General features: G+C 48.8%; 1 protein-coding gene across 2 annotated transcripts in view; it reads left to right on the forward strand.

Moving 5' to 3' along the window:
- The first annotated feature begins 12,079 nt into the window (after nucleotides 1-12,079).
- Nucleotides 12,080-14,110, forward strand: part of PTGFRN (prostaglandin F2 receptor inhibitor) — a 65,796-nt gene continuing 63,765 nt past the window's right edge. Inside the window, exon 1 of one of the 2 annotated variants that reach the window (XM_416660.8) lies at nucleotides 12,080-12,805. In XM_416660.8, the coding sequence (XP_416660.5) occupies nucleotides 12,322-12,805 (484 nt within the window). In that variant the 5' untranslated portion in view covers nucleotides 12,080-12,321. Of the gene's footprint in view, nucleotides 12,806-13,548; nucleotides 13,847-14,110 lie in introns of those variants that run through there. The other variant, XM_040664455.2, reaches the window with a different exon arrangement.

Here is a 14,110-nt window from a genome sequence, read left to right on the forward strand (position 1 = left end):
GCTCCCACTGTTTACCCTTGCACCATCCTTAGCACTAGCTGAAAGTCGAGCCTCTTGTTTTATTTTTTTCCCCAACACTTGTTCTAGAATAAATGGCAGTCCATGCTAATTTCTAAAACTGGTGAAGCTATCAAATCAGATTCAATTAGGCTCTTTCCACCCCTTGCACACGCCTGAAAAAAAAAAAGCTTTGGTTGTTGGAGTTTAGCTGACGATGCTTTTGTGCAAGAAAGGAAAGGCTCCAGTGAGTTCTCTGTAACTGAAGCCATATGGGACTGAGACTTGTTGAACCAATAATGAAACGCGCCTGTGTCACAGAGCAGTTTTTGGTTCCAAGACATACAATGGACTGTTTGCAAAATCACGTTGCTGGTTAAAGCTACAATTTTAAAATCGACGAATGGTTTAGGGGCTCGGCTGCCTAGGAGGATATGGGCTAGCTGATCGCTTGGGGAAGTTTTTATAAAGCCCAAATCAGCCTGAGGTTCTCTGTTGACTTGTTTTCATAATATATTTAACAACTGCACAGTGGTAAATGTTTGCCAGCCATTTAGCGAAGTTGCTTAAGACGCATCAAGAGATAAGAAGAGTAAAAATGATTTTAACTTCCTGATTCTCCATCCACCCTTCCCAACACACACACACGGCGGTGGCACTGAGAAGCAAGTGAAATGTTAACGCAGATTAAGTTGTCCTTTGAGGAGCTACTGCAATTAATCACCCAGTAACCCCTGAACAAAGAAGTATTTCCACGACACATCAGCGTTTCCAGATTTGGAAAGGGCTTGATAAGTGCTTAACTGAACTCTCACAGTGAGGGAAAAAGCATGTCACTTCTGGAGGAGGGCCTGGAATAGATAAAGGGGAAAATAACTTCCCTGTCCTGCCTGATGGGTAAGTAACCCGCCTGCTCAAGGGTAGCTTTTATTTTCATTTGTTTGGTTTTTATCTTATTTCGTTTAGGTGTTTGGCAGCGAAGAAGGAGGTTGGAGGAAATCAGAAGTGTTTCAGCCCCTTGAAGCTTTCTGGTACCTGGAAGCCTCCTCACTTCCACCTAGCGTCTTTCACCACTGCCCATAGCCACCTGAAGTTCACGTATGTTACAATATCAGGTACTCTGCTTCTCTCTATTTTAATTCTTAGTCTCAGCGTCACGTGGCTTTGTAATGCAAATGGAAGCAGCATTTTGTGATCCTCAAAGGGCTTTGGTAATTCTTTTCAAAACCTTGAGCTTTTCTGAAGTTCCTTTCATGGTAGGACTGGACTTAGATCTACCCTGAGAATATTCACCTCAGAACCTTTTGGCCCCGAGTGTGACGCAGTAAGGCCCTGCTCAGCAGGGTGGATAGAAGGATGCCTGCAGCACTGCTGTGCATCCTGAGCAAGAGGAGCCCCCCAGGGGCTTCAGCCCTGGCAGCTCCAGTGTCCTCCTGGGGGCTGCAGGAGCAGATGTGCCATTTATTCTGGGCTTTCCCTTTTTCCTCTCTGATTCTGTCTCAAGTAATTAAGGACTGAAATGTTGCATTAAGTGCCGCCTGGGGAATCATATTTTACTGCAGACAGTGTTCCCCGTTATCAGTTATTGTATTATAATAGGACCTAAAAATCCAATATGATACCTGCTCTGAGAGATTTAGTATCAAAATGCATTAGCCATAGAGACAGGTAAGAGGATATCTTTGATTATGGTGCGGTGTGGCACTGGAAATTTAGGTGACCTGAGCCAGTGTGCATTGGAAAGAGGCAAGTGCTGGTGGCAAATAGCTCAAATCGTGGTTCAGCGCCTCCAGCACAAAATCTGACTCACATAGAAAGGCACTGGAAATACCACAAGGGACAAAACTGAGAAGGACATTCTATAATTTGTTGCTAACCAAAATAGGTGAAGTCATCTGCAGTTGCATGGGAACCTGCCTGTTATGGGGGTAGGTTTCAACTTCCCAGTGTGGATTTTCCATCGTAATTCACCACTCAGGAAAAAAAAAAAAAAAACAAAAAAACCCAAAACAAAAAAACCCGAAACAAAAACAAACCCAAAGCAAAGGGTTTTTTAAGCTAACTCACAAAACCAAAACAACAACAGCAAAAAAGAAGAGTCAAAACAAGAGAGTTCAGCGTTTCACAATAAGCTCTCTCTGCTGTGGCAGCAGCTGCAGTTTCTCCTCTCAGATTTCTCTTCTGTTATTACTCAGACAGAATCAGCAGCTGCTTAGGATGTAATCCAGAAAGATTCATTGAGAGGTTCCCGGTGGTTTTTCAGATACCGATCGGACAGAGGTGATGTCTTTGAGGAAGGCACTGCCCCTCATAAATTACTGGTTTCTGATAACTCAGCCCTCTGAAAGGAAACAGCAGCAGGAGGAATCGAGAAATAACAAGTCCAGGTGATAGGAGATCAGTACATTTTTACGGTCTTGGAGGGGACGTGGGAACGATGTAGGTAACTTCAATTGTTGTTGCAGCTCTCTGAAAGCTTGTGCTCAACCACGCTGCTGTCCAAGCGGGTGTAGCTGGAGGCAACATCTATAAGGGATCATCTGGAAGAGATGCTGCAGCGTAGGCTCCTCCAGAGCCTTCAGGACGCATCCGTAGCGAAGCCATTTTGGTGCTGTTTGTGCTTCACGGTTGTGTCCTGGGTAAAAACGTGGGTAAAAGCCATTGGGTCCATTATGTCTGATTCTCCCAGAGGCCATCTACTGGAGCGCACAGGCTCTAAGGAACGTGGAAGAGATAACTGGAGGGTAATAGAGAGGGTTATTTCTATGGAAAAATCCTAGCTCTTTCCTTTTATTGAAGTCAGTTCATGATCATCTATATAAAAGAAAGCTGCGTTCTGAGAGCGCACATGCATTTGCATATGGCTGGTGTTCTCTTGCAAACTATTTGAATAAAAATAAAAGGAAAATGAAAATAGGAGTTTTCACTCAAGGGAAAAGTTAATGAACTCACTTCTCTTTCTTTCACTCCCTGATTAAATATTATGTTACCATTTTGTCTTTGTGCATGAAGAGTAAAACCCCGCTCTGTATTTTGCCAGCTTCATTCATGAAGCTTTGTATTATTTTTACTGCATTAAAAAATTAAAAATGACTCTCACCACGTGAGAAGCAGAATGGAGAAGAGCAGTAATTCCCAGCAGCGTGGAAGAAGGAGAAAGTGAAAGATGAGACATCTTCTTTTGTTTCTTTGAATAGGCGTGAGCTGTGCTCCAGCACGCGCTGACGGGAATAGTCCGAGAAGACTGGCTACAGAAGGCATTACCTGCCACGTAAGGTATCTGTGTGACCTTCCTTTCTGAAGAGTGGCTTTTTTTCTTCAACATTCATTATTTCCGAGAGCCCGTGGGCTCGGCAGCAAATTGCAGTGATGTTTCAGGATTGACTGCTTGAATGTTCTGTTTTTCAGTTTTAGCTGCTAGGGAGGATTTCAGCAGGTTTTCAGCTAGGTTAGCTGGGCATCACCGCGCTTCTCTTCTGCAGTGGTCAGGCAGCCCAGCTGAGCTGATGTTACGTGGTGCCCAACCTTCTTTCAGGTGTCAGCAGAAGCACTGACAACATCCAAAGAAATAAGCGCAGACTTGTATGCCAGAGGATGGCTCCAGAAATGGCTTGGTGTTTTATTAACACATCAGAAGGCTATTGCCGTGGATTTGTTGGTTCTCTGGATATACAAAAACTGCTAGAAGAGCCTCTCTGAGGCACCATCAGAAAACCAGCTCCGTGTGAAAGCATCTTCGTGGAGAAAGTCTGTCAGCTGCTCAGTATGGCTTGTTTTCAAATCTTCTTGAGAACGAACGTTGTTGCTTTTAATCTACAAGTGGATGCGGGGTTTAATAGAGGCTTAATGCCTGAATGGCTTGCAGTCTTGTTCAGTCAGCTGTTGAGACGTAAGTAGGAGTAACAGGGAATTGCAGAGGAGGTGTCCACGTGCAAACCTTGTAAATCACTGTTTTGGGTGTGTGTGTGTGTGTAAATTCTTAGAAAGGGGGAATGAAAAGCAAACAAACATGAAAACGAGAGTGGAAAAAGTAGTTTTAACACTTCGATGTCAGCTCCTCCATCCAGGGATTTCATCTGTGCTGCTGCTACTGGCCCATTTTGGTGCATAGTAAGAACAATTCTTCTAGCTGCCAATCAACCATTTTCTTTTCGATAATTATTCACATTGCTGTAGAAACGGAAATTATCCCTATTTTCTCACTTTCCAGTGGAAAACTGTAGTTGCAGCTGCTCCCTCCCCCCGCTTGGAAGTTTTACACGCTAAGAGTCACCAGCCAGCCTTGCCTTAAATCAAATCTTCCCATGCAGCCTGGATGCAAATCTAGCAAGCACAGCAGCTGTCTGCTCTTAGCAAGGGGAAAAGCAACACGTTTCTTCAGCCACTGGCTAGGGAACTCCTGCTCAAAAAAGAGGGCTACGCCTTGTCTGATGCCTTTATAAAGTTATAGGAGACAGTTTCCTGCGGGCTTTCACAGATACTGCTAATCATCTTAAACTGAAACAGGGCTTCCAAAAACAGCATGTAAATCCCCATAACACACCTTCAATTTCTGTCTCCAAGGCTACCCAGCTGCCCTGATCCTCTGTGACAGGCTCGAAATGCCATGATGCTTCCTTTTGAACTGCTCCTTGCCCACTTTTCAAGCCCTCTTTACTCCCAGACCTCCCCACGGGCAGAAGCCCCGCTAGCTCTTGGCTTGCCTCGCTTGCTGGGGACAAGGATTCACAGCACTGCTGCCCCGTGCTGGGTGATGAGCAATGGGACATCTGTGTAACAGGGGATACTAGGCTCTCTACTGTCCTGCAGCTGAGTGGAACTGATTTCCACAGGGGCATGAGAAGAGCTGGAGCCCCTGAATGGTCCTGCCCTGCCCAGTTGTGCTCACCCATCTGCACAAAGGCTGGGTCCAAAAGGCTCTTTAAAACCATGTTAATAGCATTTTTCATGCTGCTTTTACTGAACCTCCTCATTCTGCTCTAAGCCATGCAGTTCACGAATGGCAGCTATTCCCCAGTCAGGGAAGCGCATTTTGGGGGACACGGTGTACGTAGCCTTACTGGACATTTTTCAGTGATTTTATATGCAGATACTGCCTTCTCACAGTGAACCAAATTCTGCCCTCTCCTGAAGTCTCTTGGGTCTAAATTAGTGAGACTTTATACATACCGTGACTTGAATCTGAATGTGCTTCCTTGCTTGCAATCCCCGTGGTCACGGAGTAGGCAAGGAGACTTTGTGCTGTAGTTTACCTTGCCATAAGCGGGCTTTTTCGGTCATCCTGGTGAACCATGTGATCAGCAGGCACATTCCCTGTGTCGTCAATGTGGGAGCACTTTCTGCAGGATGCAGGATTTGCAAAGGCACAAATGGATGGGGCAGCGTCCCAGCAACATGCAGAATTCCCCAGCCAGTGGCTCATCTCGCATCTTCTCTGAGAAGATAGCACCTGAGGTCCCCCCTGAAACATTCCCCAGGACTCACGGGAGTGCTGGATGAGCTGATGAGGCATTTGTGCTGCAGACACCCCCAGAGCACTGAAGAGTCAAGAGAATGATGCCAGACTAGAATCAATGAGGCCTTATGCGGGCACTCAAGAATAACAAGCCAACCAGTGGATTTGCAGGCAGCCTGTAACAGCTTGTTATCTGATGTCCCCTGGGCACAAACACTGAGACATCTGCAGTTTTTGACCCGTTTTTTCCCTCTGCTGGCTCAATAGCTAGTTAGCCAGTCATCCAAAGTGGAAAGAAAACAGAGGGAAGAAGAGAACGCATGCCAGTAAGCAGGAGAAGCTGGAATATTGGGATGCCAAAAGGACTGGAAATAAAATAAGAACACAGATTTCTTTGCTCTCCATTATTGTTTGTGCATCAAGCTCTCTGAGTTTGTTTCTGGAACTCTGTTGAAAGCTTGCCAGTTGTCACTGAACTTTTATGTTGGTTTATTTTGCATGTATTTTGCATCTCCAATTTCTTTGTTTGGCACTGCAAGATAAAAATGAACCTGAACAACACACAATGGGACTTCATTGATTGCCTCTGGTCCCTATAATCTCTTCCCATCCCATGAGAGGCCAGGAGGAGCCCCAGAGGAGGCTGCTGGGTCCTTTGAAAAGAGATCCTTGGAGCACAGCAACCATGCCAGCTAACACTGTGCTTCCCTGCTTCCAGGCTCTTGTTACTAAAGGGTGTGCCCAGGCGCTCTGAAGGGGTCATGAACACCAGCCCCAGCCTAATCTTCTAATTAACTCCTGTTAATGTAAGCGCACTCGAGAAGATTCTTTTAGCCATGCTGCTCAAGAAATTAGAAGTCCTCTCTCAAAGAGATAGAGTGTTTCTTCGTTTGTAGTTCAGCACGACAACACCATTTTGCTGCATGGGAAGTATTTGCCTCAGCCTGTGGTGCTCATTTCTCATCCTTGGATTACAGTTTATTGTAAATCAACTCAGGATAATAGGTGGCGGCTCAGTGTATGTTATCTGCAGCATTTTAGCCTTGCATAGGCAGAGGCCTCCTGGCTTATTGGTTCTCTAATTTCCACGCCTTGGAAAAGCCTAAAGATTGGGGTGTGTGCCTTGCAATGATACGTAGGGCTCTGGGACCTACCAGAGAAACATGCTGCTGCTGCTGCTGCTGCTGCTTCTCTTTTAACCTGATGCAGCCTCATCGCATGGATGCTCCGCTCATTGCAGTCAAGGTTAGAAAGGGATTTGAGCCTCTTTCTGATGTGGAAAGAAAGTAGTCCCACAGGTAGAAGCACAAAGAACAGCTGAGCTCAGACCAACCTCAGGAAAAAAAAAAAAACAAAGCAAATTTCCACAATGGAGTGTAGCTGGACTGCATCGAGAGAGCGAATGTGGAGCAGGATGAGAATTGTACCTGCCTGTGTTATAAGCAGAGACTCTGCAGCTCTCCCGACATCAATTTTGCCTAGGAGAATCCATCCGAAAACAAACAAATACCAACAGAAATGCTCCTATTGTTTTCTTTCTCTGTTGGTAATGAAAACTATTCCTTTAAAAAAAAGAGCAATATCCTCCCCTATGATTTTTGCAGTCACAACACAGAAACGGAGAAAACCTGAAAGCACAATTGACTCCTTTTGATTTTTCCTATTTCAAGAGAGGAGACATGCCAGCGGGAAAGAGAACAAAAATCATGCTGAGTAAATCTGGAATTTAAACCGCCACCGATGATCAACAGCGACCATCCAAATATTTATTTCTTCTTCTACAGTTTCTTTCCGTTTAAGCCGATGAGCAGATCTTTAATTTGATGTTCAGTCATCCTTACTTAAAGGCATGTATCTTTTAGGTCGTTTCTTTAATTATTCACTTCTGCAGGAATTCAGACGGCAAGATTTGGGGGATAATGTAGTCACGTACCGCCTTAGCATGCTGCTTCTCTTCAATAATTTGTCTATTAGTGACCTCCATTTGGTACTAGAGATCAAGTCCTCCTTGCACTGGCCTTGACAAGAAAATGTCCAACGGATTGAGCAAGGTGTTGGCTTTATCCCTACTGCACGTGCCATGGCAGAGCTGCCACAACATCTAATGCCAGATCTCTATTACCTAGACAGTGCTTTGAAATACGGCTCTGTGTATGGGATACAGTCCCAGTTTCAAGCAAGAAGCAAGGGAGGGACTCCAGCTCTGCTGCTGGAAGCATACAAGCGAGGCATGAAGCAGGGAGATGTCCTCCTGACTGCCTAGCAGGCTGGATAAGTTTCTGTGTGTAGTTTGCTCGTGTAGCATCGGCGATGTGTGCAATCTGCAGCCACTCGCAGGTCTCCGCAACCTGCCTGCTTCCCAGTTATCGTGGCTGCAGACCACCATAAGCATTTCTGCAGGCAAGCTTCTAAGGTCATGCTGCTAAACCTCCATATATGCGCTGAAATATCATGATACATGGGTTTGGTTTTTTTTTCTCTCCTTGCGTGTTTAGTGCTTTAAAATTCCATCCAGTTCAACAAGAGCTCAGCATGTAATATAAAGCAGCTGTTTATGGGTGCTTAAGTACAGAGTTAAGAACCAAACTTCAGGCAGCCAGATTTGAAAAGCGTAGTCAGTCCTTAAATGATGTGCTCTGCTGAAAGGGGTCTACTCTAAAAATGCTCATGAAGTGTGAGGGTTTATGATGGAAAGGAACCTGTAGCAAGCAGCGTGTTTGCTTCCCACTTTTCCTAGGTTTCATTATGCCTTCCTGCCTCACAGAACAGCTGTAACATTAAACCCATTGAAATCTGTAAAGTGCTCAGAGATCTACTGAAGGGAGGCAGGACAGAAGTAAAAGGTACTCAATTTTCATCGCGTTTTATCAGGCAAGAGAGTTTCCCGAATGTCTTCGTAACAAATAAGAATAAATAGCTGCACATGTAAAATGTATCCTGCGCTCACTAATAGGTATCTTCCGGGCAGTGGTTGAGGAGAATCTCTATTTAAGAACAGCGTAGATCTGAAGACTTGAATTCATTTTTCAATACCTTTCTTAGGGCCATAGCCTTATGCACTTCACTAGTGCATGAATACTATCCAAATCTACTGGCATTCGAGTAATAGTGGCAAATAGTTTGATTGTTTTCTCCTGTCAAATTTCTACTAGATTTTCAAATAAATCACTCACAAACGTTGTTGTTTTTTTTTTTTTCCTCATGACTTGGTTACCTCAATAGCCAGCTGAATAATATTCATCAAATAAATTACTTATTTTTTTTCCCATCAATCTGCAAATAATTAATTCACAGGTACTTTTTACATGAAGCAGTCAGCTCTAGCCAGGGCAAATCAAGGTAATTTCCTGCTCTTTTGATCAAATGCCAGCAGGACTTTATCTTGGACAGCTCAATAGACACAGGTTTTAATGCATAATACATAATGGGTAAGCTGAGTTTTTCACAGTTCTTTGAGAGCTCTCTGCTATTGCCCATATTTCTGTTCAGCTACCGAGAGAGGCCTGACAAGGGACATATATTTTCTGTCCAGGTATGCTCAGGAGCATTTCACCAACCTGACCGTACAGCTCAGAGGCTGCCAAGGCTCACACCAGCCACAGCCTCTTGGCTGGAACATGCCAGCTGGTTTGTAGAGCAAAGCGAGATTTAATGAGGGCTGAGGATGAGTATTGTGCCCCGCTCCAGCATCTCAGGCAAAGCTTGAGCAGAATGAAATCATGGGGATAATGTCCCTAGATCACGAGGAAAGGGTCTTTAATGAATATCCAGGACATAAGGTGGCACATCTATGTGTAGGTGTCTCCAGGACAGTCTATATTGTGGCTCCCTTTCCCTGCGGCTCTTGTGTGAGCAGCTTGGAAGCGGCTGACAGTCTCCTTTCTGCCTTCACTGTATGTGTATTGCTGACAGAGCAGCTGAGAGTGGCCTTATCCTCCTGCCTAGCCCTCTCTTTGTTGTGGAGAGTTTATGGCTGCCACACAACAGCCCTCAGGCTCTGGGACCACAAGATTTCTCCACTGCTTAGGGCTTGCAGCCAGCGATCTGCATGAGAGCAGCACTTCTGCAGCCCCCGTCCTGAGCAGGGTGCTGGGTCCTGTCTGGGTGGGCCCTTCTTTTGTCAGAGATGCATGGGGCTCCTGAATGCCGGGCGCCTTGCACCCCACACTCCCTGTGGGCACTCATCTCACCTCTGCTGCTCAGGAACAAGGCGAGGAACACAACTTGCTCACCCACGTTCGTTAACAGGGAGGCTTTGCAAAGCCTGCTAAGTGTGTGCTGGAGGAGTTGTGCAAGCAGGGAGGGTTTGCAGGTGGCTTTCTTGACGATCAGCATGTGCTCATGTTTATTCACATATGTGTGCATACTGTTTCATATAACCCTCCAATTGTGATCCTTCCCCGAGAGTCTGCTGGCTAATCTAGTTACCCCAAAATGAGAGACGCCTTCAGTCCATGCATTATGCAGCAATCTAGGTATGAAGAAATGTAGGCAAACATTCCTGCAGTGTCATCAGTAAGTGAAATATATGTGGTATCTACGCAACAACAGCAATGCTAAATGCTGAAAGTCAAACTGGGTGCCTTCCTGAGAAACAAACAACTGACCACATATTTACTCTGCATGTCATAAATAAACATGAGGAGAGCACAAAAACAGAGGAAGATATTTGTCTCGACTTTACGCTCGGAGAAAGCGTTCGACTCAGTCTGCCTCCCATAGCTGAACTATACAAAATGGAATTGGCAAGGGGAAAAAATGACATAATCACATACATGCAACAATCCATTTGAAAGTAGGACACACAAAAAAGGAAGAAAGCCAGCTTTGAAGGAGAAGGTAGACTGATGCTGTGGTCAGGTCCAGCCCTCTTCTTTCTGGCCTCTGCACCAGGGATTCATCAGCCTCAGAGAAATGGTTCTCAGATTGAATGGGGGATCTCAAACATGTGCTAAAATTGTCACAACTTTTCAAAATATTCTTTAACACTCCATGCTGCAAGGTTGTGTAGTGAGAAAGGAAGAACACCAGTGGCACGTGGCCAGACAAAGATGTCTTGGAAAACAGAGGTGTGGGAAGAGACCTGGGAATGAGCTCCACATGCTTTTTGTGTAGCGTAGCAGCTAATGACCTAATTTCATTTTTGGATATGTGAGAAGAGGAAAACCAAGTAACGATAGAGAAATGATTTGTCTTCCGTGTGCAGTGTGTGCACAGACCACAATGATATTGCATCCAGGGTCAGTGCCTGTGTGTCAACAAGCACTCAGAAATATGGGAGAATCCACAAAGTGCTGCAGGGGCCAGAAACTGAATCATACAATGCAAGGCTTCAAAGCAAACCTATTCAGTGCAGCAGGGAGAGGTGATAGGAGCACAGGTTTGTAGACAAAGGCGTAGCCGGTTCTGACGTCTTGAAGTCGAAGTTAGACAAATTCAACCTTGAAAGAAGCAATTTTTTAGAAGCAAGAATAATTAAACACTGGAACAAATTAGTAGGTGGTGTAAGGTGCTTGCCACTCCTTGAAGCCTTTAAGACAAGATATGCTGTCTCTCAAACAAACCTGCTTTGATCCAGCTGCTGAGAAGAGCTCTGTGGCTCGTGTGTACAGGTCAGATTAAGGGGTTACAGTGGCCCCTTCTGTTTTCAGATCTGTATGGGAAGGAAAAGGATTTCTAGTAAACGCGAATTAAAAAAGGGAGCTGACACTTGTTGAGAACACCACACCACAGCTCAGGAGAGCAGGAATTTACCTTTTCATCAGCACCAGTAATATTGCAAAGCAATAGTGAAGCACATATCTGCATCCGGTGGTTGCTGTGAATACCGTGGGAACTTCCAGATGGGATGACGAGAAGGAAAGGCTTTCCAAGGCCACCTCTTGCAGAAATCTGCTGCTTTGGACATTCAGCCCTGTAATGCAGGTCCTCATCAGCAACCCTGACCCAGCAGAGGAAACATGGGGAGCGTGGGGCTCCTGTCAGCGGGATACTTGTGCATGCAGTGAGCCGTGTCCATACGTACTTTGCTGCTGCCAGGCTGAAGGAGGGCAGGGGGAGACATTTGGACTAGAGTTTGATGAAGGATCGGTAGTTCAAACAGCATGATGAAAGTGGACGGGTAAAAAAGAGAGATCTTCTCCTCTGTTTTCTGAATTTGACACAAGGGACGTGGCTTACAGAGGGAATGTTTTTAAGTGAAGAAGTTCAGAAGAAATGTATTTGAATGGTGGCAGAGGAGAGCGATAGAAGCAGGTGGCACGAACAAGCTGGCATAGGGTCACTGTAAACACTGATGAAGGCAGCCTTGTTTGGTTTAGGCGTCCTGCTGGCAGCTGCAGCCCCATTCCTAAGCCCGAGTAACTTTGGTGGGACAAGGCTATGTGTTGCACACACCTCACCTGAACCGAAGCTCAGGCAATTGTGGCTGGAGGGTGAAAGTTCTCTCAGACCATCCGAGGAGGGTTCTGTCCTCACTCCTATAAGGCAACGCCCTCCCTACTGTAAAGCACGTCAGAATGAATGACAAAGTCCAACCTAAAACGCAGCCCGATAACCATCCCCGGGTACACACACGGCATGAACTTCCGGGCACACCCAGCCCAGCCCCAGGCCCAGGTGTGCTGCAGGGCCCCGGCGTGAAGCCCTCAGCAGCCGTGCTGTGGTGGGGGGAGAGGGCCGAGCGGCTCAAGGCCAGACACAGAGATGTCCCACGCGGTGAAACGCGTGAGACGGACTTGACTCCACCACATAGGCCTGAAGGGAGCCGGGGAAACGAACAGCGAAAAGCACACAGAGGGAGCACCCACGGTTAACACGGCGGAGGGGGCTGAAGCGGCGGTGCCCGGGGGTCAGGGTCAGGCAGCGCCATGGCGGCGCCAGCGCCGAGCGCGGCTCCGGGCAGCCCACAGCCGCCCGCCCGGCCTCTCCCGGCCACGTGTGCGGGAAGAGGGATAACGGCACGATTCCCCGCTGCCTGCGGGCACACGGGTCGAGCTCTGCCCTCCCTCCTCAGGGGCGGGGGCCGGGTCGGGCCGGACCGGACCCGCACCTCCCCCGCTACCTGCGGGCGGGGGCGCGCGAGGGCGGGCGCTGGGGAAAGTTTGTCTCTGTGGTTGGCTGCGCGGCGCGGCGCGGCCGGTCGGGGCGGGCGGGCGGCTCCGAGCGCTCGCAGGGCAGCGGGAGGCGAGCGGCCGCCGGTCCCCGGGCGGAGGGAGGCGAGCCGAGCCGAGCCGAGTCGAGCGTGTGCGGCGGCCGCCATCCGCCTCGCGAAGGGAGAGGCACCCGCCGGCATGGGGCAGCGCGGGGTGAGGGCGCCCTGCCTGCTCCCGCTCCTCCTGCTGCTGCTTCTCGGTGAGCCCGGGGGCGGCGGGAGGGGGCCGGGGCAGGGCTGTGCTCGGCCGTAGGTAGCGGGGAGGGCAGGGCAGGCCCGCCGGCGCTCGGCGGGAAGGGGGCCGGGCGGCGCCGCGGGGCCGCGCTATCCTCCGGCGGGCGACCGCCGCCCGGCCCGGGCCGCCCCCGGGCGTTAGCGGCCGGAGCTGCCCGCACGCCGCGGCTGGAGAAGTTTCGGAAGGGGGGGGGTCGGGGCCGCCGGGTACGGCCCGCTGGGAGTCGGGCCCCGCCGCACAGGTGCGAAGGGCTGAGGTCGGCGTGCGGGAATCGAGGCTGCGCGCGGGGGACTGGGGCTGCGGGATCCTCGGAGCGGGAGCGGCACGGCAGCGGGGTGGCGGTGCGTTTCTTTTTATCGGGATTGGGATTTGTATTTTGCTCCGCGAGGCTGCGGCGCTCTTGGGAGCGTTGCTGAGGGAAAGGTGAGTTGAGCAGGGAGGTGCCCAGGTGAAAGCCGTGCCCGCTGCGGGGGGCTGGCGGCTGGCGGGGGGGTGCCCTGAGGCCGAGCCCCGGTGGCGGGCAGCGAGCGGGAGCCCCGCCGGGCTCTCGGGTCAGAGGGATCGAGCTGCTAACTGCGTGCCCCCGCACCCCGCCCAGCGACGCTTTTCTTCGAGCAGAACAGTATTTGCTGACTTAGTTGGTGCTTGTACTTTTGACATCGCGATGACTAATTCTTTTCTATAACTGCCAGAGAGCGCTCACCCCGTGGCCGGGCTGCGGGATCCTCCTCAGGCAGCGCGCTGCGGGGCGGAACGCCAGCCTGCAGCTGGGCCGGGGTGTCGGCGTGGGAGAGAGGATCCCTCAGCACGGAGGTGTCGCCGTGCCTTCTCCTGCTGGTGGCCGGGGCCGGCCGGATCGGCGCTTCTCACAGCGTGGGCGCTCGGCCAGCTGGGAAAAGGAGTGACAAAGCGGGGGGAACTCCCGTAGCCCTGTTTAGAAACAGAAAGGGAATGGCGTTTCTCAAGCGAACGGCTCGGTAGGACGGGCGGGAAATGAAGGGCTCAGGTGAAGTTCTGAAGATCGTGCAGCAAAAAAGGCAAAAAATAGTGAGAAAGGTGTCCTGTTTTTATCCTTTTTAATTCCAGACCGAATCATCGTAATAACTTAAAATGGGCACGCAGCTGGTCGAGCTGTGGTTTGTCTGCGTGTTCTGAGTTGTGTTTGGGGGATTTTTGTATTTTTTTTTAATTACGGCGTACTGTTAAAATTGAAAGTGCTTTTGTGTGCAGTGGGAAGAACCCTGAACTTCCCTGTGTGTGTATGTGCTGC

The sequence above is a fragment of the Gallus gallus genome, chromosome 1, assembly GCF_016699485.2.
Source record: "Gallus gallus isolate bGalGal1 chromosome 1, bGalGal1.mat.broiler.GRCg7b, whole genome shotgun sequence".
Taxonomy (NCBI): Eukaryota; Metazoa; Chordata; class Aves; order Galliformes; family Phasianidae; genus Gallus; species Gallus gallus.